The 20,807-nt window shown below is 37.7% G+C and overlaps 1 protein-coding gene across 8 annotated transcripts in view; it reads left to right on the top strand.

Moving 5' to 3' along the window:
• PDE4D (phosphodiesterase 4D) overlaps positions 1 to 20,807 on the top strand; it is a 422,326-nt gene that overhangs the window by 298,692 nt on the left and 102,827 nt on the right. For 5 of the 8 annotated variants that reach the window (XM_074811999.1, XM_074812000.1, XM_074812004.1 and 2 more), the window contains exons 3-5: positions 12,916 to 12,952; positions 17,901 to 17,974; positions 19,165 to 19,214. In XM_074811999.1, the coding sequence (XP_074668100.1) occupies positions 12,916 to 12,952; positions 17,901 to 17,974; positions 19,165 to 19,214 (161 nt within the window). Of the gene's footprint in view, positions 1 to 993; positions 1,164 to 12,915; positions 12,953 to 17,900; positions 17,975 to 19,164; positions 19,215 to 20,807 lie in introns of all 8 variants that reach the window. The other 3 variants (XM_074812005.1, XM_074812007.1, XM_074812006.1) reach the window with 3 other exon arrangements.

Here is a 20,807-nt window from a genome sequence, read left to right as displayed (position 1 = left end):
ATTCATGCTTAATTTTAGGTATTGCATGTTTCTTAAGTATGAGCGAAGAATATTACAAAACATACACGTAATTTAGGTAATGCAGGTGAATTAATTGTGCATAACAGTTTAACCTAGAATCTCCTGATTCTTCAGTACTTGAGTTACCAACCTCAATATTTCACTTTGTAAAGCAAAATGCAAAGAAAAAGGCATGCATCTTGTATTTGGACAGAACATACCATAAAGATTTCTGTAATTTCCATTACTCTCAAATAGTGTGCTTACAATAATACATTCCATTTCAGTAGGAGCAGATGAAACAAACAAAACTTCAAGTTTTAAAGTCAAATATAAAAATATATAAAAATATATTTAAATATCTTAAAATATATATTAAAATATAAATATTTAAAAATATAAAAATATAGACATAAATATATAAAAATGTCATGATAGAAGACAGCCAGTGGATGGCAGTGTTAACATACTGAATTCATCATTCTGTCATCATTTGCGCAGCTCCAGCTGAGGAAGGGAACACAGTCATGCTCAGTTCTTTGCAAACCCAAGATAAAAAGATAGGCTCTGCCACAAACAACTTCAAGTCAAAGCATCAAATGACAACCAAGAAACTAATATAGTCACATATTAACCCCAGGTGAAGGTACAACATGAGTCCCTATGCCCAAAGTAGTAAACCTCACAGAGCAACCAAGGGGAGTTTAATTCAGTGAGTTGAGATGGAAAGTAACAGGGCAGAGAAGGGGAAAGCTTTTTTAAAATCAGCAGGACTAAAGTATATTTTAAAATGAAGAGCCAGATTAGCTACAGAAAAGTATAAAAGACAGGATGAGTGCAAGGCTGCTCAGATAAGAGAACGTTAGTGGGACTAATGTGGGTGCAGTTATGGCACTGAAAGAGGCAGAAAAAGCAGCTGTATGGTAAGAAAGGAAAAACAAGAAGAAGTGGGAGTCAGTAACATTTTTTTCAATTATCTCTTGGAATAAATAGCATGGTCCTAGAGACGAAAAAAGCGGAACATGGAGATCATATGAGGAGATGAGAAAAAGCCATTCAAGGTTGTGAACTGGAGAGGCAGGTGGTTTAGACAGGAAGATGCATTGGAAGATGCAGGAAGAGCACAGATGCATTGTGAAGCCTGGCTATGGGATTTCCAGCAGGTAGGTGAGGATGTGCAAGAGAAAGAGAAATGAACGAACAAGCCAGTGAGGATGAGTGAGCCAATAGGAGGAATTACAGGGCAGGATCTGTGATGAGAGACTGGAAAACAAGTTTAAAGGGAAGCAGAACAAAGAACAGAAAATTTTTAAAAGTCCCCAACAGCACTGTTGCAACACAGATCAAAAATGGAACAGAAGCTAGCTGAAAGATGAAAAAAATGATCAGTGTTGTACTGGAAGAATTGTCAGGTTTACGTCTGAAGACATCAGTGAAGTAGGGAGCTTTGTGGGTGTCTTGCAGAGGTAGCTTGTTTACTTAATACTCACCTGTTTGAACTGCTATTGCTGCTTAGAACTTGCAAATGCAGACAGAGGCAGAAGTGGAAACACTTGTTATCCCTTTCTTGCTGAGGGATCACTGCCCTGATTAAGAGAGCAATAGTAGAGAATCACAATTTTAGCAAAAAGTGGGTCTCTGACCAGGTTAAAAAGTGGATTCTTCAGTTAAATCATTAGCACTCTTATGAACACTAGAAAGAAGCCAATAAGCAATCCAGTGGCAGTGGCAGAGCCCATGTTTTAACTGCTACTCTAAAGGAAGAAAAGCCTGTGTAGTCCTCTGTGATCCTGAAGAAGCAGACCAGAGTGTAGCAGGCCAGACCAGAGGACCAAGACACTCTCGCTACAGAAGTCTGTCTAAGCTCTGCTATGTCTTCTGAATGTACCTAGGGGAAAAGCTATGTGACAATAAGCAATACTTAAGTCTACCCTTTTCCCATTTCCACAAGGTCACAGAAACAGCTTGGGCGCAACATCCAGGTCTTTCCAGGACTTGGCCAACTGAACCTCACTCAGTAAAAAGTAGCTGGTGTGGGGAGTTTTATGGGCTTCTTTAGAGATGCTCAGCACTCTTTCCTCAATCAGGTGAAATATCAATATAACCTCTAATTAGTATAATTACACAAAAATTGCTAATTTCTATTAAGCCTTGTTTCCATCTTTCAAGCACCAGTATCCAGCCAGGGGACACTGACCATAGGGAACTGCAGAGTCATTGGTCTGATGATCTGCTAAGTGGCCAAGCAGCCCCCAGTATACCCATTCCCCAAAGTGGCCACCTACTGCTATTCTCTCAGTACCTTCTATAGATAGTAACATCCCTCTGCTGCTGTCCATGGTAAAACAAATGTCAAGAGGATGCAATTTACTTCAGGATTTTTTCCCTGTAACTACAGTATTATCCTGCCTTCTTCTAGAGGATGTGCTGCTCTGTAGACTGTATTTAAACATATCTGTAAAACTTAGCTCCATGTTTACCTAAACAAAAATAATTTAAAAATCCTCTCTTTGAATAATAAAACACAAATGTGGACTACTTTGGAACAAAAGGAACCTCTGTAGTCTGATAAACATGGATACTGACATACAAAGATTTGTTTTGTCAGGATTAATTATGCCCTTCTTCAATAGCTGGAGAAACAGTTGTGGGATTTTTAATTTGTGTGGGTATTTTTTCCAAAATAAAGCCAAAATATTCTGTAATTTTGCAAAGAATAAAGAATAACGGAATTATTCTGGCTGAACAAGTCACCTTAAATAAAGGAAAATTCCAGTGTAGGGAGTTCCCTTATCTGTCAGTGACTGGCAGGTCTGGTCCTCACCTGAAGCTGCAAACAGGCTGAAATATACCTTTAACTGGCATGTGGAACAACTGCCAGGAGAGAATTTTTGAGGTAAGTTCACACACATGTTTCCCAGTTCTCAACAGTCTGCTCAGCTTTTAAAAAATTTCATTGTATTCAATCTGGATCAGATTCATAAAGGGAATGTACTTTAAAATAATGGCAGACAAAGATGACAAACCTGGACAGTTATTAAGGTTCACCCAAGCCTTTAATATGCCAATAAAATCGTGAAATGAGGATATATTTTCTCATCCAGAACAGGAAGCCAAATTACTGGTGATACAGTTTATTCATCTGTTTCTGAGCCGAGAAGACCTGGATTTATTAATAAAATGCTGTGAGTACGTATCTGAAGTTATGGAGAAAAATATCCTTTTTCCTGAAAGTTTATGGCCAAGACTTTAGGAGAGCAGAAAAGACATGCAGTTACTGAGCAGAGTAATTGCACTCAGTTTAAAAAATTAGAAATAATTGTCTTTCCACATAAACTGCTGTTGAAATTCCTTATGATAAATCAGATTATTTTCTCAGAATCTGTGATATCACAGATATTACTGTCTGAAAAGAGTCAGTTAAACTTCAAAGTCCAGCCTCCTTTAAAAAAAATCTTTTAAGATACATTTTCCATGTGTGCTTCAGCTTAGAAACAATTTTTAATGAGAAAATGTATTAAGTTGCTTGAGACATTTATTTGTCCATGGAAAGAAATGTACTTACATGGCTTTAGGAAAAACAGGCCAGTATTTTGCTTCATTGGGTTTTGCTTTTTTGTTCTTAAGATCTTTTAAATTGTATAAATCCAGGTTGCTGCTTAAATTAAGCTAAGTAATTAGTAAGTCACTGAAAATCTTTTTCTGAGTCACAAACAAAAACGTTTTGAAAAAATACCACTGTGTCCTTTCCAGTTGCTTGGGACATTTCACAAATGGAATCCAAAACACAGTAATATCCAGCTTGCTTAAATTAAAATAAAGTTTCTGCTAACTTCATTTGTTGTTCAGGAAATCAGTTATGTTGTAAACAAAAAGAGAATATTTTCGCATTGAGAAGGCTTCTTTTGATGTGCTTTTTAATTTAGTAGATTCTGAGGTGTTCTAATATGCCTATGTTCTAATATGCCTATGTTCTAATATGGTTGTTGAATCAGGATTTCTTTTATGAAACACAAACTGATTTTATCTTCTGTTCAGACATTACAGAATCATCATTGGGTTTATGTCCAAATGGTAAAACTTAATAATTTTTCAAATATAGCTTTCAGTTGTTAAACACATCACTTCCCCTTCAAACACTTACCATGTCAGGCTTATTTTTTTCCCTCTTCTGGAATTAATGGGTGTTTGAAACAAACTGGCAAGTTACTGCTCCTGTGTTAAACAAAGCAAACTTCATTCCTAAACCTCTTCAGTTGAAGGTGGCATGTTATTAAAAACATGTTATCAAAACTGATTCTTAGCTGGGATTGCAGCCACATTACACCACCAGTCATCTCTGGGTTTGCTAGGCAGATCTGCAGTGGAGAGGAGGGAGGATGAGTGTTCTGTATGTGCACATGTGCACACAGTACTGAAAGGTGGAAGCAGTGTGGAGAAAGGGAACTTTGTAAGAGGGACTTGAATGTTTTTGGAGATGCCTCTTAGACTCTTTTTCCATCTCAGTATCACCTACGTGCACAGGCTGAATATATTTCACAACCCAGGAGAGCATTTCTTCTTATTTTACCCCTCAGGGCACAAGCAACCCTCTGTATGCTTGCAGTGGTGCTAATGCCATGTTAGCTGTAGAGCTTGTTCCCTGAAAATGGACAGTCTGAAATTCTGATGGTTTTGCCTTGTTTTTCTTGATGTTTTCTTGTTTCTTCACATGTACATACATTTAGAGGCCTTTGAATTTGGTTAGGGGGCCCTTTTTGCTAAACCTTGAAGCTGAGTCAATCTTCCTGTGGCTGGTTGAGAGCAAGCTCGCTCAGGCTGCGATGTTACCTTGTCTAGGTGCTGTTCTCAGCAGCTCTGCTCTCATGTCTTTTAGAGAGGAATTCTTTCTGCCTGCATCAGTAGTAGATTCACATGGAAAGTCACATATTCTTCAGAAGTAACACATTCATATCAGTTCTCTACACTTTAGCATACAGGGCAGGGACAAGGAAGCAACCAAATGTCTGCTGCTTAAAAGCAGTTCAAGGTAATACATTTTATTTTCATTTGCAACAAGGTAAGAGTTTATATGTGTCAGCTAATGCAATCAAAACTAATTAATAGTAACTCATTAAGCAGCACTAACTTGGATTTATTAATAAAATTACTTCCAGTCATGTGTGCACACCCACTCACTAATTTTTTCTAACCTGAGCAGAAAACAAACCTATCCTTTAGTCATTGATGCCAGTTTGTTTTACAACCTTGCTTAGAGCTAAATGATCATTTCTGTTGTATGAACAGTCCCAACAATGGCACTGCTGAATTGGCCTGGACTCCTCTGATTGAGTTCAGCTCTTTTCTGGTTCAAAGTCCTACATCCTCTGGCTTAATCCAGCTCCTCCTTCAACGCACAAACCAAACCCCAGCACTGCAGTGGCTTGTTTTCCCTTACTATTGCCTCAGTGACCCCCAGGCAGGCTGCAGAAGGAAAACTACCTATGCCAGTGAAACACTCTGGCAAGTCCATGCTCTGTTCTCTTTAGGACTGAATAATTCTATCAGACTTATTGCAGGCCAGTTGCTCAGAGTTGTCTACCGTTCTTCTGTCATCTAAATGGTCTGCTAGAATTAAAGCATTGAAGCTGGGTGGCTGTTTGGGGCAATATGATACAGGTGATTTCTTGAGTTGTCCTGTGTTTTCATATCTTGCACATCATGCTGGCATCCTTCTGTGATGGCCCACTACATCAGTACCTAGATGATTTCCTCAGGCAGATTACCCTAGTCAGATGTGCAAGTGCAGTCTCTTTGGAAAACATCTAAGCACAAGAGACCTCGATCTTCCTTGAACCTTCCAAAGGTGCTATGGAGATAGAAGTCTGATAGTGTTCCTATAGCATATTATATGGAATGGGGAAAAATAGTAATATTTTCCGTTCTTTGAGTTCGTCCGCTGATTCTGATTCCAGCCCATCCAGCAATCCTCAATGAAGCCTCTGAATTTGATGGGTCATGGTTCAGATCACCATCACTGAGACATAGTTAGCTGCCCTTGTCACCCAGCAAAGTCTGTTGTTTCTAGTCTGCTCGAAAGCACAGGCATCGTGATATGATGCTGGTGATGCACAGTAAGGTACACAGATAACCAGATAACACTTCTGATACTGCCTGGATTAAATCTCAAAATACTGATTTAAAAACGCCTTACTATTCACTGTTCCTTTTCAGTCCTTTAGTCTGTATCTTTCCAAGTACTGAGAAAGCTCCTTACCTTGGGTGCTAATCCAGTTCAAGTGGAAGTAAGGTAATTTGGGCAGCCTAACACTGATGACTTCAACAGAGCAGACTCCAAGTATTCAAAGGCTTCTTTCAAGCCTAGTAAAATGTATTTTGAGGAACTGACATGCTAAAAAAGTGGCATGAAAAAAGTACTTCCTTGTACAAAATATCTGTTATACCTGGAAATCTCCAGGTACATAAGTGCACGGCATAGCTTGGTGTGTATTAGCCACGTGTAATAATTCATGCTTGTTTTCAGCTGTCTTTTGGATCTCTGGTCATAAGGCACCAAGTACTGTTTTCTTCATCAACATGCCATAGTGGAGTAACTTGATTTGTGCTCCATATGAAGTTAATTGGGGTGTTTGGAAACACACACATATGAAGTATTTGCTAGTAAGATTTATGCTAGAGAAATGATTTTTCCCTTTGATGTGTCTTCCTAAGTCTAACTTGTTTAGTCAGATAGTCCAAGAAGAACTACTATAACCAGACTTCCTTTTGGCTGAGATAATGGACATCTCAGGGACTGCGGCTTTTCTGAGCCAATCCTCTTCTATCTGGTTAAGTTCAGTCGAAATTAAGTAGAAAGAACACTCCAGAACTCCTAATATTACAGCAATACTTTTGACTAATTAGGGCAAGCTCTGTTGCTGTATTAGAAGTATCAAGAGGACATAACTGCACGGTGTTATAGAAAAATGTGGTGTTCAGAAACACTCAGACAATAGCTGACAAGAGTCTGCTTCATTCAGGGTCTAATTTCGTCTACTGTGTGGTAGAACAAGTGGTTTCAAGTAGCTCTTGTAAAAATCCTTTAAGGTACATGTTCCCAGAATTAAAGAAGTGCTCTGGGAAAAACAACTCCCTCCTCTGTAGCTCATGACTCCATCAACAATTTCAATTGCTTGCTCTCTCAACCCTAAATCCCAACCTGCCCACAGTCTCTAGCCTTAGATGCCTGATCATCCCCCAAATGGCGCTCAGCCTTTCAGTGAGATGGAAATCACTGACAACCCATGACTCTCTGGGAAAAGCTGTAAGTCTGTTTCTGTCACACCCCATAATGTGGGCACAACTTTGAGAGGGTGCCTCTAATCCCCAGTCAGTCTTAGCTTTTGGAGCCAGGCCTCATATTAGGACTACAAAATTGTTTTCGAAGTCTTTAGAAATTTAGGTGACATGACTTAAGCACTATTCCTGAAGAATAAACTAACTTGGAGCACTGTGATTTCAGACTCCACAAAATCAGTATTGCAAACCAGCCCCTTCGGATTCTCCAAATGTGGATGATGATAAAGTGCAAACTGCATGCAGCAGCCAACCACCCCTCCTGCACACTGTCCTTAGAGCATAGCTTCTGCTGATTAGTATCATTACATGATGTTTCCATTACTCTATCATAGTGCAATGTAGAATCAGATTTCATTGTTGCTAAAATCTGAATCTGAGCAGCATGCATATTTTCATCATTCCTAATTCATATGTTCTTTGTGTGTTTATTTGACTTCTATAAAACACTATGAAGTAAGAAAAAAAAAATCCTAGCAAATAGGGTAAACAATCACTTCACACTCTGTTCTCCATTTGTGGTTTTGCACATGGTATATTTGTATTCCAGCATATGTGCAAGCAAAACACAAATGTCTCATCTAAGTTGTATTTATAGCATGTTATTGGACAGTAAGTCTGAATCAGCCTTGTGTACAGAAATGAATGGATGCCATGTTTAATCCAAATTTAGATGTTTACACTGAAAAAGGAGGCTGCAATACATTTTTCTTGTTCAAACAGAAAACAACTTTCATGTTCGTCTTCTTTTCTATTTTGTACGTTGTATGTAGACAGTATGGATTTTTCCTTGCTTTTATGTTTGCTATGTTTCTATATTAAAAAAAATAAAAAATAAAAAAGCCAAAGTACAACTGTGTAAAAATGGAGTAAATTCTTGTAACAATGTGACAAAAGCCTTAGTCCTTGCTGTGGAGCACAGTTCAGGGATTCCAGACAGCCACTGTGCCCTAGGCTTTTCAAAGTCTGTTGGCAGCTTTATTCTTTCAAATAAGCTGTGTCCCAAGATTGTAGCCAGAGAATCCAACACAGACTATGCCAGTTGGATTTAAAGCCTGACCCACATCCTCAGCCAATACTTATCCTGGGGAAATAAGTGAGTTTTTCATTCAAACAGAGTGTGACAAACCAGTATGATCATGTTTTAAACTGGTACAAAGCATTAGGATTCTTTCCACTTCTAATTCCACTTCTAATTCCACTACTTCCGTTAGTCTTCTAATTTATCCTATAAAAATTGTATCAATGTTAACTAGGAATTTATTTTGACTATATCTTGTCTGTGAAAAGGTATATGTCAAATTGGTGTAAATATGTTTTGTACATTCCCCCCCCCCGCCTCTATTTAGACAGAGCTCTTATTTATCCTGTTTACGTCTCCCATCTGCAGTGTGTGTCCTCAAGACCACTCACTTGGTATTCTTCATGTGTGTCTAGAAAGTCTTAAACTGAGTTTTCTGTGGCCTTTACAAAGACAAACCTTATTCAGGACCTTCCTGGTGAAGCTGCACACTGGCAAGTGCAGACTCAATGTTCCTAGTGATCTCTAAGGTCTGGGACTCACTTCTTCTTAATTGGTATCTTGACTTTTTTCTGACCACATTAAAAAACACCCTCTCTTTTTTAACTGTATCCTAGCAGGTCTGCAGAATGACTCTCTAGCTACTCTTATTAGATGATTATATTAAATTACCCAACTTAATTAACAAATAAAGGTTATGCACTCTTTCTATCCTTGTGTTAATCTTCCTGCCTGCTTCTCTGTCTGCCTGTGCATGCACCTCTAAGTTCCTTTTTAGTGGGGGCAAAGTTAATTACTGTTCTGTAATTGGGATAGAAGAAACAAATTAACGTCAATCTTGAGGAAAGGAAGCAGAATTTTTGTACTTTTTATTTGGCAACAGTCAGTTGAACATGTTCATCTAATTTCTGATTTAGCATAGCACTCTTCTCCAGGGTGGGGACCATCATAGGTTATATGGAGTGAGTTCAAGTATGTCCCATAGGAAAGGTTAGGAAGCAAAACCCACAACATTTGCAGAAGGCCAGGCTTCATCATTTTGACATGGTAAATAACTTGCAATGAGTTACATAATCTTTAGTCTGATAATAGAAATTTGGCCTGTATTTTATGTAATATCGATTCATCTTATGTGGACTGTTGTGTGCTTTAGGAGTCTTTTTTGATGGTGGTAGATGTGATAATTTTAAAATTATGCTGCTTTCAAATCTGTCTTTCTGTTAAAAAATGAAGATGTGAAGTATGCCAGGCATTCTAGTTAACGGAGTCTAACACTGATGTGAACAATTTCTTCTAACCTTAAGAATTAACAGCTCTGTATATAGAAGTTTGTGCTATATTGCACAGGGTTTACATTGCCTCTTGCTGCTTCTGTATATAGATGTGTGGCACTGTCCTGTCTAGAATCCAGAGAGAATCATCTATCAGCTTCCATATCATCTGAAAAGAAAACATCAGGACACTTACATGTTGTAGTGCTTACTACATCACGGTACACTGTGGATCAATGGCACTTTGCTTGAATCATACGTTCTTGCACTTCTATACAAAAAATAATATATCCACTTTAGACATACCTGCTCCCTTTTCGAGCACTCTCACCTTTTCCAGATTTCCTGATCCAAGGTGGATTAAAGATTACTCACCACACTATACAATTGCTTTTCTATTCAAGAGTGTCTGGTGCGTGCTAAACTGCTTTGTGAAAGCTGTCGATATCTGTACTTTCAGCATCACACTTTCACCAAAATAATTATAATTTCTGGAATTGTTGCTCTTGACACAAGGGGCATTTGAAAAGTGAAAATTAAATCCTGGGTTGATTTCAGTGCATTAAATTAATATTGAATAATGTCTCTAAAAAATAAAGCTACAGTATTTTATCGGTGTTCTCCAATGAAATGAAGTCCAGCAAGAGCTCAAGTTTGAAAATTAGAGGAGTGGGGTCATGCAATTTTATAGAAAAGAAAAAAACCTCCAGGGCAGAAAGCCCAGAAACATGTACTTGTCTCCTAAAAGTGCCTCAACATTCAAGGTGTGGCAAACAGGGGCACTGAATGGGAAGAACAGCAAGAAAGTACCACCTCCAGTAAGGAAGTCCACCAGAGATTTTGAGAAGAAGGACCATCCTATTTTCAAGGTTTTGCCAATCTGCACTTTGACAGTTAATAACTATGTTATAGCAGTTGCCTGGAAATTTGAAGCACTAATGAATATTTTGTGCATTTGTGTCATAATGTTGGGCATTCAGTGTTTGTCACTGACAGATGCTTCTGACACTAGGAAGAACTAGCTCTACTCTATCTGGCTTATTTACAGGTAGAAACAATTTAATATTATTGTTCTTCATCCAGTGCTGCTGCTACTTGTAAAACTTTCCATCTCCAGGATTCTACCCCTTCATCATTTCCAAATGTGGGAATTAGACTTAGATTAGTGAAAAATGGGTTTGCATATTAATGTTAGAAACAGTTTCTGTGCAGAATTTGATTGCTCAGAAAACCACACTCATTTCTCAGAATTTGCTCAACCCTTTGTTTGCTTTTTGCCTAAACAACCTGAGTAACAGATAAAGTGAGTAGGCGTGAGGAGGACAGGCAAATAATTTACTTGAGGCTTTAGACTCTTCCATCTTTGCACAAGTCATTCAGATGACTAACACAGGATTCCTTGCGCTACACAGCTGTGCCTCTTTTAAGTGTCAAAACAGAAGAGAACATGGAGTAGCTATACACAAATAGCAAAAATATTCTTTATAAAAGGAAAGAAATTAACAGATTTTATTGAGGAAAAGGTAAGCCAGCTGTTACACAGCAGATAATACCATTTCACAGAATTTGAAGACAAAGAGCATAATTTTTCTGGAAGTGGGGTAGCATACATATTCACACTATGGCTCTTCAAGTGGAGAACAGGAAAGGAAGAGATGGATGTGGCTTATCTTCTGCTGAAGCCTTTGTGTAGCTGTGTAACTCATTAAGCAATCCTGATCAGAAATGATAGTCCAAGGCATTTCCTGATGTTTTCATGACCCAGTGAAAACATGAAGAGGTACTAAACCCAGCTGGTCATTAACTCCCCTCTTAATGCCCTGGGCTGATTCATGATGTCTATAACAACCGATTCAATTTGGCTTCACTGGGCAATTAAAGCCTCTGAGTTCCTCCCATGTTGCCATGTTTCTTGTCATTTGGTGTGAGGATCAGGCTTACATGCTTTCCGGCCAGACTGGGACTCTGGTTTCACCTGAATCAACACCATATTCCAACCACTCCTGCAAAGAGTGTTTAAAGTGTAGACTTGTTCCGCAAAGTCTGTAAAACTCCATTTCTCTCTTTCAACTAGCAGGAACAAAAGAGATGGTAATAAAAACAGCTACACAGATATTAAGCATTAACATTTTGAATATTGGGGAGTTTTGTTTCATCCTTAAAGTCCCTCTGGTTGTATTAACTGCTGTTTTATTTAGGGTCTTGCAATATATTTTTTATTAGGTCTTGCAAAAACATTGCTGTCTGGTAGACAGTATATCAATTATAAAAATGATGTTGTAGCAACTCAAACACAAATCATATTTCTCCATTTATCAGTCTTTTTCTGAATACATTTTCATACTTGAAATCTGTTGTTAAATACTCATATATTATGCTAAACCTTAAATAACATTAGAATAGCACAAGAGCAATGACAATTCCTGCTGAAACCTGCAACTTGTAACTCATCACAAGAAATTCACTGTAGGCAAATAGAGGAGAATTAAAAACAGAGTCATATTGGGTTTATGTCTGGAAAATTTGTTTTCATCTTGATTGCTGCCATACACTAGATAAGATAACTGAAAACTCCCCCTGTCCCTGTGGTCCTCTGGAGGGGTCTGACTCCATATCCTCAGTGCTACAGATGCTACTCTTAAGCTCAACAGCCCTTCAGCCTACTTGCATTTACAAGACTATATTTTTTGGAAATGGTTTCCAGTAGCAGATTTTGGTGCCAGAGCAAAGGAACCCCTCTTTCCCTTTCTCCTTTCTCCCCTAGAGTGCGTCATCCCAGCACTTTGCCCATACGTCACCCCATGGTGTGGATGAGGTTGCCACAGCAACATCACACACTTGGTCACACACCCTATAGCTACAGAAGTGTGAGTCAGTTTGAAAGTTTTACTAGGTTTTTGTTCTGGGATGTGCTGCCCAGCTGTCTGCAGTTACTCGTCTGTCCAGTGCTTACAAACCTGAACCCTTAATGGGGTTGCTTTTGGTATTTTCACCTCCATCCTTTGGGATGAAATCTCTGCAGGTGGGTCCTGGGCAGTCAGTCACCTGCCCAACTGGCAGAGCAGAAACCAGCTGGTTCATCAGCCATCCCATAGACATGCCAGGCAGTTGGGCAATTATTAAGTTGATACTTACTTTTCAAAGAATGTGTAAAGCCGCAGTAGTGAGTAACTGCAGAACAAAACTGGAATTAACTATAGTGCATTGTAAAACCTGATTTTCTTTCTGTTGAAGCAGTGTGATAAGTTTTCACTAATACCTAACTTACAACTCTGCTCATTTTTTCAGACATGGAGATGACTTGATTGTGACACCATTTGCTCAGGTAGGCACAATTTTGCCATATTTCTCACACAATCTTGCAATTTAAAGGCCAAATGGCCAAACCAGTTGTTTTCCGTCATTTATAAGATATATTCGCTTGAAATAGGAAAAAACTGTTTAAACAGAAAGTCATAAACTTCTCACTCTTTTAATCTATACCTCTTTTTCAATGCTTTTTGATTATCTGAAAAGTTGAAGTGCAACAGCACGATAAGCACCTTTGACTGATCTCTTCAAATATCATAGCAGACAGTCATGATAAAGACAAATCCGTGCTGTTACTCTCCTGCTTTTTACAATTACAATTTCTCTTTTTGAACATCTTTTATTCATTCAGTACAGGGTAATTTTTAGATGTGAGGAGAGTTTTACCCAGAATACTGACGTTCCTTTACATAAGCATCTCTGTTTTTTTCCCATTCAGATTCTGTTTTATAAAATATCAGCTCAAAATTCTATATCATTTAGATCTCCACAATTTAGAAACTCCACAATTTTTAGCAGTAGAGCTGTTTTACCATGTATAAAGAGTTAACATTGATAGTCCTTAAATTCAGGATGTGATAGGTTTTACCCTGTAATAGATAGGAATGAAAGTTAATTCAGTGCAAGTACAGGGGGAAAAAACAAATCTGGAAGTCATATGTGATTAAAGGTAAATGGAAATAGAAGGACTGAGTCACACAGCAGTCTAAAATAAGAATAAGGTATCCAACTTCAGTCTCAATATGCAGGTTGCTTTGGTCTAATAAGCCATTAAAACAATTATCAGTAATTTAGTAGGTTATTATACTTTTAATTATATTGTAAAAGGATACAGTGTTTATAAGACTCTCTGATCAAATCCTTAGTATGAAGAATACCATCATCTTTTATTAGCAGAGAAAAGATTAAGCCAGGGCTTTTTCTAAGAATACTTTAAGATCTCTCAAATGGTAAATATACTTCAACAATAATGAGAGAGTAGAAATTACAGGAAAAAGAAGGGGAAAAAAACAGTAAAACCACTTCTGGTTTTAGTTCCTCAGGAAACATAAAAACCCTAACTCTTGAGCGCATTAAAAATAGAAATTGTATGGTGGTCAGGCAATCCAATAATATTTACTATATTTGAGTTCATGTTCACCGTCATATGAATTTTTATTACAAATTATGCCACATAGGTAAGTCAATTTCAGTATGCCTGGAAAAACAGCAAATATTACACCCCATTTACGTTTTTTTTTTCCTGGTTCAAAACACCCTATTTGTTTTAAGGGCAGTTTTGGGTTCTTGTTGTTGCTGATCGATGTGCTTCGACAATTAGAAGAGGAGCAGTTGAATGTTATTGCTACTTGCACCAAGGTCCTGTAATTGATTATTTGAGAGCTTTTAGTATTTCAGTGCAAAACCCTGTTAGCAGTGGTTTAAATCAACCTGTTTTCATCTGCATTGAACAGGAGAAAGAGCACTCACAGGGTGAGTTTTCACATATCACATTCCCTGACAGGGGGAATTGAGATGCAGTAGAGCTAGTGTGCCTAATAGAGGGGAAGTGACATCTGATTAGACTCTTAGGAAAAATGTAGCCCTTATCTAAAAATGATTAGAATATGCAAAATCCCATCTCCCAGTATAGCCTCCTCACAGACTGTGTCTGCAGCTATGCACAGGGCCCATGCCTCTGAGTTAGGTTACCAGTATTAGGACCTCACTCGGGACTTAGGAAACTGGATCCAATGTGCCAGCACAACATCTACGCATCATACAGACTACCCTTTTAATATCTTCCTACAGCAATATTTCTTCATGTAGATGCATTTTTCTGTTGCAAACAGCAAAAGCACTGTTTTAGTCCATTCGGGGCTTCCTAGTGGCAGTAGATCATGGCATGTGGAACACGTTCCAGTTATTTCAAACCATTCGTATTTTCTTCAGTTGATCAGGTTTGTTCATCTCATCATGAGCCACCTGGTAGTAATAGTTCCAATTTCAGCACTTCAGTTTCTATTCAGCACATCACCATGGAAGTGTGGCTGGATTTGTTAACTGGAGGAAGGTCCACTGCTGTGTGCCCCACATAGAATCTGGCCCCAGGACAAAATAATTTACTGTTTTTACCAGAATGGAATTTTGTAAGCAAAAATTAAAAAATATATTACAAGTATATTATTAGTTGCACTTCCCTATATTATAATACAAAGCAACTGCTGTAATTTTTCTTAGAATTTCACTTTTTAAAATAAAATTATTTGGAATGTAACAACAAATTCTGTAGGGTTTTTATAATCAAAAAAGTTTTATTTTGTAATTAACTTGCAACTGTTCGTATGGAACTTGATTTTGAAAATAATATTCTTTACTTAGCAATTAAACCTGAAGAGGTTTGCAGGTGACTGGTTTATCTCACAAATCTTACTGTAGAAACACTAAGCACAAGTGGAATCTCTGTGGACAGAGAAACTGTCACTTAAACCAAATTATAATGAAAAACTGAAATACTATTTTATGTACTTATACTATAATAGACTTATAAATATTAATACCTTTATACAATAAATCAAGTTGTTTAGCAACAGTGTAGCCAATGGCCAGAGTTTTTGTTGTCACTTTTACACTCATTGCTATGTATGTGGGGATGCCTTGCACTTGCAGAAGCTGTCGAAATATGTGCATGTATGCTAAAGCAGCTGTGATGCTTGGCAGGTACTAGACATTTCACTCCTGGACCTACAAAACAGCTATGTCACCTGCCAGATGAACAAATAAAGGACATCATACAAACCAAACAGTCAAGTCTGCTTTCTGAAAAAGGAGAGATTCATACTATTTCAGATAGTGGAAGAATCTGGTCAATGTGCATAGTGGTGAGCACTGTAGAGAGACTCCCTTGCAGCTCATCAGGGAACCGATCGTGGGTCCAGCAAGGCTTATCAGCCTCCACTTGTAACTGGCCCTGAGCAACCTTGCAGCTCTGCACACTTCTTTCCCCAGCACCCTAGGTGCTAAATGTCAAGTTATTTCAGATGCAACATGTACCTCAGCGAGGTCCATGTTTTCACGTGGCATCATGTCTAGCCTACTAATCCTTCTGAAACTCAGCCCTATACAGCAGGTACAGAGTCATTCGTAGCAGTTCAGCAGAGGCAGAGCAAATACGTATGATGTACCTGAGATCACTCACTGTGGAGTCACTCAGCTACCTTTGTACGTGCTCCCAATTCTCAGTGCACCTGACTATATGGCCAATTTGAGTCCTGCAGGGCTTACTGAGTAGGAATTTGCAGCCAGGAAAATCAACTACATCTTTTCATGGCCTGAGACAGCTCTGGGTATGTTTCTCTGATAATACTAGCACATACAAGCTGTCTCATCATCCTGGCACACATAAACTGAACCCAGGAAGATTGACCAAATTGAACTGCAAATGGACTGCAGACACTAAAATGTGTGTCTTACCTTAACTAACCTTTTTTCATTTATGCTTCTCCTTTCATCTTCAACTCATCCTTTCCTTTTACAGTATTTTCATACTTGTGCAGTTTTTCTTTGTTTTTATGTATTCATTTTTGAACTTCTGAACGCCAAGATCTTCTTTCCCCTTCTGTTCAGTTCATACCTATTTTCCATCTGTGTATATCCAACATCTACATACAATATTTGTTAGTGTCACTGTACCCTGGGCATGCAAATTTGATGGCATATATAATTATTTTTATTCCACGCTGAATGCAAAATACGTGAGTTTGCCTCCTGATCTTTGGAAATTAAAACCTAATGAAATTAATCCTGTGTAATTAGACAACAAATGTATTTTTATTTTTATAATCTTAACTCTTTTGGGAATTACCTGCAATAGCTTGAACACTCCCAGTCATTAGTAACTCCTGAATATTTTCTGTTACAAGCTTTCACTAAATCCTCCTTTTCTCTCCAGCCTCCTACCTGCTTCCTACCCTCATGTATAAATTTAAGGGGCTATGAAGTGAGGGCTGTTTCCTCTGCAACTCAGACCTCTAGAACCCAAATTCCCATTCCTGCTTTTATTATTCCTAGGACAGGTTCACCAGGGAACCAGCCCAATCTGGGCTGAGAAACAACAATGGGCAACTCCTGCAAAGACACATCAGTGATTAGTGTTGCTGCTTTCTCCCATTCCCAGTCTGGTTCCAAAAAAATCATGTTTTCTCTCTGACATCAGCTGAACTGCCTCCCCCTAGTTGGAGAGGTGTATCTTATTATCCTTACATCGTACAATATTTGTTGTATTTATCCAGCTGCTTTCAGAAGAGAGTGCCTATTCCACTTATAAGAAGACACACCTCTACTGCCTCCACTAACTGCTATCTTGCATGAAATTAAGTCCAGAAAGGAAGTAGTTCATTTATGTTGTCTTTCCCAATGTGCAAAGCTTGTAAGAACCTGCAGACATTTCCCACCTGCTCAGGTGATACCTTCCTCTTACTCTGGCCTTCTGCACTAAGTCCCTAAATCAACTGCACCCTTTTGAGGACCCACTTATTTTTCCTGGCAGTCTAGACAATCTCTTTACCTTTGTCCTTTGAGGTTTGTGGGGGCTGAACTGCAAATAGAAGATTCTGTAATAATTTCTTATGCATGAAGTATGAGGCTTGAATGGGCTATTATTTTCCAAACATGAATGCTTTTACAGTAATTTTAAAGGACTAAGTAGTATTCTGTGAAAAACGTTCCTCCTCTTCAAGTAAGTCTGCCTTTAAACAAATAATGAGTTGTTTATGAGAAAAAAAGAAAAAAGAAATAAACTTTTGTCCTTGTATTACAGACACATTATTGTTAAATACTGGTCAAAGTCTTCAAACAAACCAACCCTGGAAACCTTTTACAATTGTTTTGCAATGTCCTTTCCTTTTCTTTCAGCACAGTGGAATGGAGATAACTCAGTCTCACCTGTGCAGAAATTTAGACTGAAACCATTTTGTCTGTTCCAGGTGCTGGCCAGCCTGCGTACTGTACGGAATAACTTTGCTGCATTAACTAATTTACAAGATCGGGCACCCAGCAAGTGAGTGTCAATTTTTGGCCACTGAACTTTTTGCAATGATACTTTTTAAATGTAAACTAAGAATAACAATTAGATGTTACAGATTTCAGTCTGTGCCACCAAACCTGCATAAAATATGTGGATGAGTAATGAGTTTATTAATCCCCTGAAGATGCTATACTTGATAGCTGAGACAACAGCCCCCTTGACTACTAATTGCTCTTGCATTGCTGTCCTTGCATAAACTTGGAGTGGTTTTGTGCAATTTATATGATTTTCAATAAATTAGTCATATGTCAAAGATCATTCAAAGATGATTATTCAGGCAGAGTCTGAGTCTTGCAAATGAACCAAAGTGGGAAGACAGCTACACTCATTGTGAACTACTCACATGATCTGAACCTAGAACTCTAACTCATCCAAGATAATGACACCCCGCTTATCCACAGTAGTTCATGATTATAAATGAGACATTATATAATCTTGTTTCAGTTGTGTTACAGCGTCATAGTTAACATTAACATTAGTTACACTGGCAAATTCTGTAGTGGAGCCATTTCCCTCACCCAAAATGTGTGTCTTTAGAACTTAGAAATAATTAACATTCCAAAGACAGCTGCCTACTGTTGCATATGCAGTGCCACTAAAAGATATTTCTAGCCCCTTTGGTTGGAATATGCAGACCTTACGTGGCCCTTGCTTGCAGTCATCCACAAATCCCTACACAGCTGTGTCAATCCAGCAACTTCTAGCTTTCTTTCGTGGGCATAACAGTCCACTGAGATTATTGTGAAAGGTATATTCAAAATAATGTGTGAAATGTGTATACAAAATAATAGAGTGAAAAATAATTTTTAAAAGAAGTATTTCAAGTGAGAGAATGTGGGAAGTGCAAGCCATGTTAGAGTAATGCTAACTATGTTTATAAATCAAACTTCAAGCTAGGTATGATTAGGCAGGTTTTTAATGAACTTGTACATTCCTAAAATATTCCTCTTTTGGAATCTGCAGAGATTTTTCAGGGTCAGTTGTGAATTCCCTTCTACACCAGAAAGAAATATCTGTTCTAAACAAACTTTTTCTTTGGCAATGCCAGCATATTCCAGTCGCAAATAATTTCCCAAGGAAATGTATTTTGTGTTACATTTTTCAAGGATTCAGTCATCTGTGAGTTTATCAGGCTTATACTTTTTTCCTTTTCTTTTGAACAGACGATCACCAATGTGTAACCAACCATCTATTAACAAAGCAACTATAACAGGTAAAAAGAGTTAATATGACTAAAATTCCTCTGTGAAATCATCATGGGTTTCTAAACTTAATACTTATTTATAAAAACATCTAATTGAAAACTGCATTAATATCCTTACATTGTTTCCTGTCCTTATATCTGTTTTATTAAAGAGGATTTGATTCATGTGGTAACTGAAATTGATGAATTTTGGTGTTGTATCATGTTAGCATTCTGATTTCTGTCTTATTCCGGTTTTCTGGTCTTTCACAATTTTCTTTTCCTTATATACTAGGGTGTGATGGTGTCATGATTAACTTCATTAGTAACTTTTTGCAACAACATGTAGTAGAAAGAATTGGTATGAGGAATGCATCATTCTTTCTATAGCTATACCAGGGCAAAGTCTTTGCATTACAAGCCCTTAAGCAATGAGGAGAAATTTTCAAAACTGACTTTTCTGATTTAGGGTGGTAAATTCTATTTCTGTAATAATTGTATGTGCATCAGAGAAAAATAATTCCTTTGTAAAAGACACTATTAATTCTAAAGAAACTTTAACTTGAAAACAAGACTGGCATTGTAAGTTACATGAACACTTCTGAAAAATTTACCCTGTGGCACGTTGATTATTATTATGACAACTTGGTCTTGGACATCTTTATGGGAACACACTTTATTTGACTTTGTATTTTTTACATCACATTAATCCATGTTTTTGTACTGTGTAATTTTCCAGGTAGGTACATCCTCTATGGTGTGTTGGCAGAGTGAAAGAGTATCTGCTTTTCCTCTTCGTGAAAGTATATAGACACTTACTAAACAGGCAATTTATCATTTAACTCAAAAACTTAATGTTTTCAGATTTTTCAAAATAGCTCTTGTCTTTTTGATTGTATAATAAATTTGTAACTCAAAGAAGAAATGGTACTTCAGCTATTTTGAGGAGAAGTGCGGCTTTGTCTTGTTCAATAGTTTCTGTCTTTAGACTCTGGAATATTCAACATTGTTAGTTTTTTTCATCTAGCCTTGCACAATATCCATATTTACCTCTAAAATACCCAGTCTTGACAGTTCTATATAATCTCATTCTCCTAGGAAACCATTAAGTGATCTGAGCATTTGTGTGTAGGGCTCATCACGGAACAGAGGGTTAAATATTTATATCTATTCTATAAAGAGAAAAGCATCCTTAGTTAAGGATGTTCTGCAATCATACTTAAATCCATGGTAATTAAATAAATAGGAAGGTGAGACAGATAAATGCTTAGATCAATTATAATCATAATCCTTTTTTAATGTATTCCTTTAAGAAGTAATTTTGGCCATTGGTTTCAAATTACATTACCATGAGAAAGTTATTGATAGGATGTTACACCTATTTTTAATAGTGGGATTTGTCTCATACAATGCAGTCGTCTAAAGTCTTTTATCTTAACTGGAGATAGAGATACTGGAAGACAGGGTTCATTCTTTGGTTCCAAGGGACTAACTTTAGGAAGCGTATATAACACAGTAAAATCCCTGACAGTAAAAGAAAATGTGATATCCAGAAGAGAAGATACACATGCCTGTGAACACACAGCAAGCCTACCTTACCTGTTCTCCCACAGTTGTTTGCGT

The sequence above is a fragment of the Strix aluco genome, chromosome Z (genome assembly GCF_031877795.1).
Source record: "Strix aluco isolate bStrAlu1 chromosome Z, bStrAlu1.hap1, whole genome shotgun sequence".
Classification (NCBI taxonomy): Eukaryota; Metazoa; Chordata; class Aves; order Strigiformes; family Strigidae; genus Strix; species Strix aluco.
Note: the sequence above shows the minus strand (reverse complement) of the source record. Positions and strands in the feature narration are given on the sequence as shown.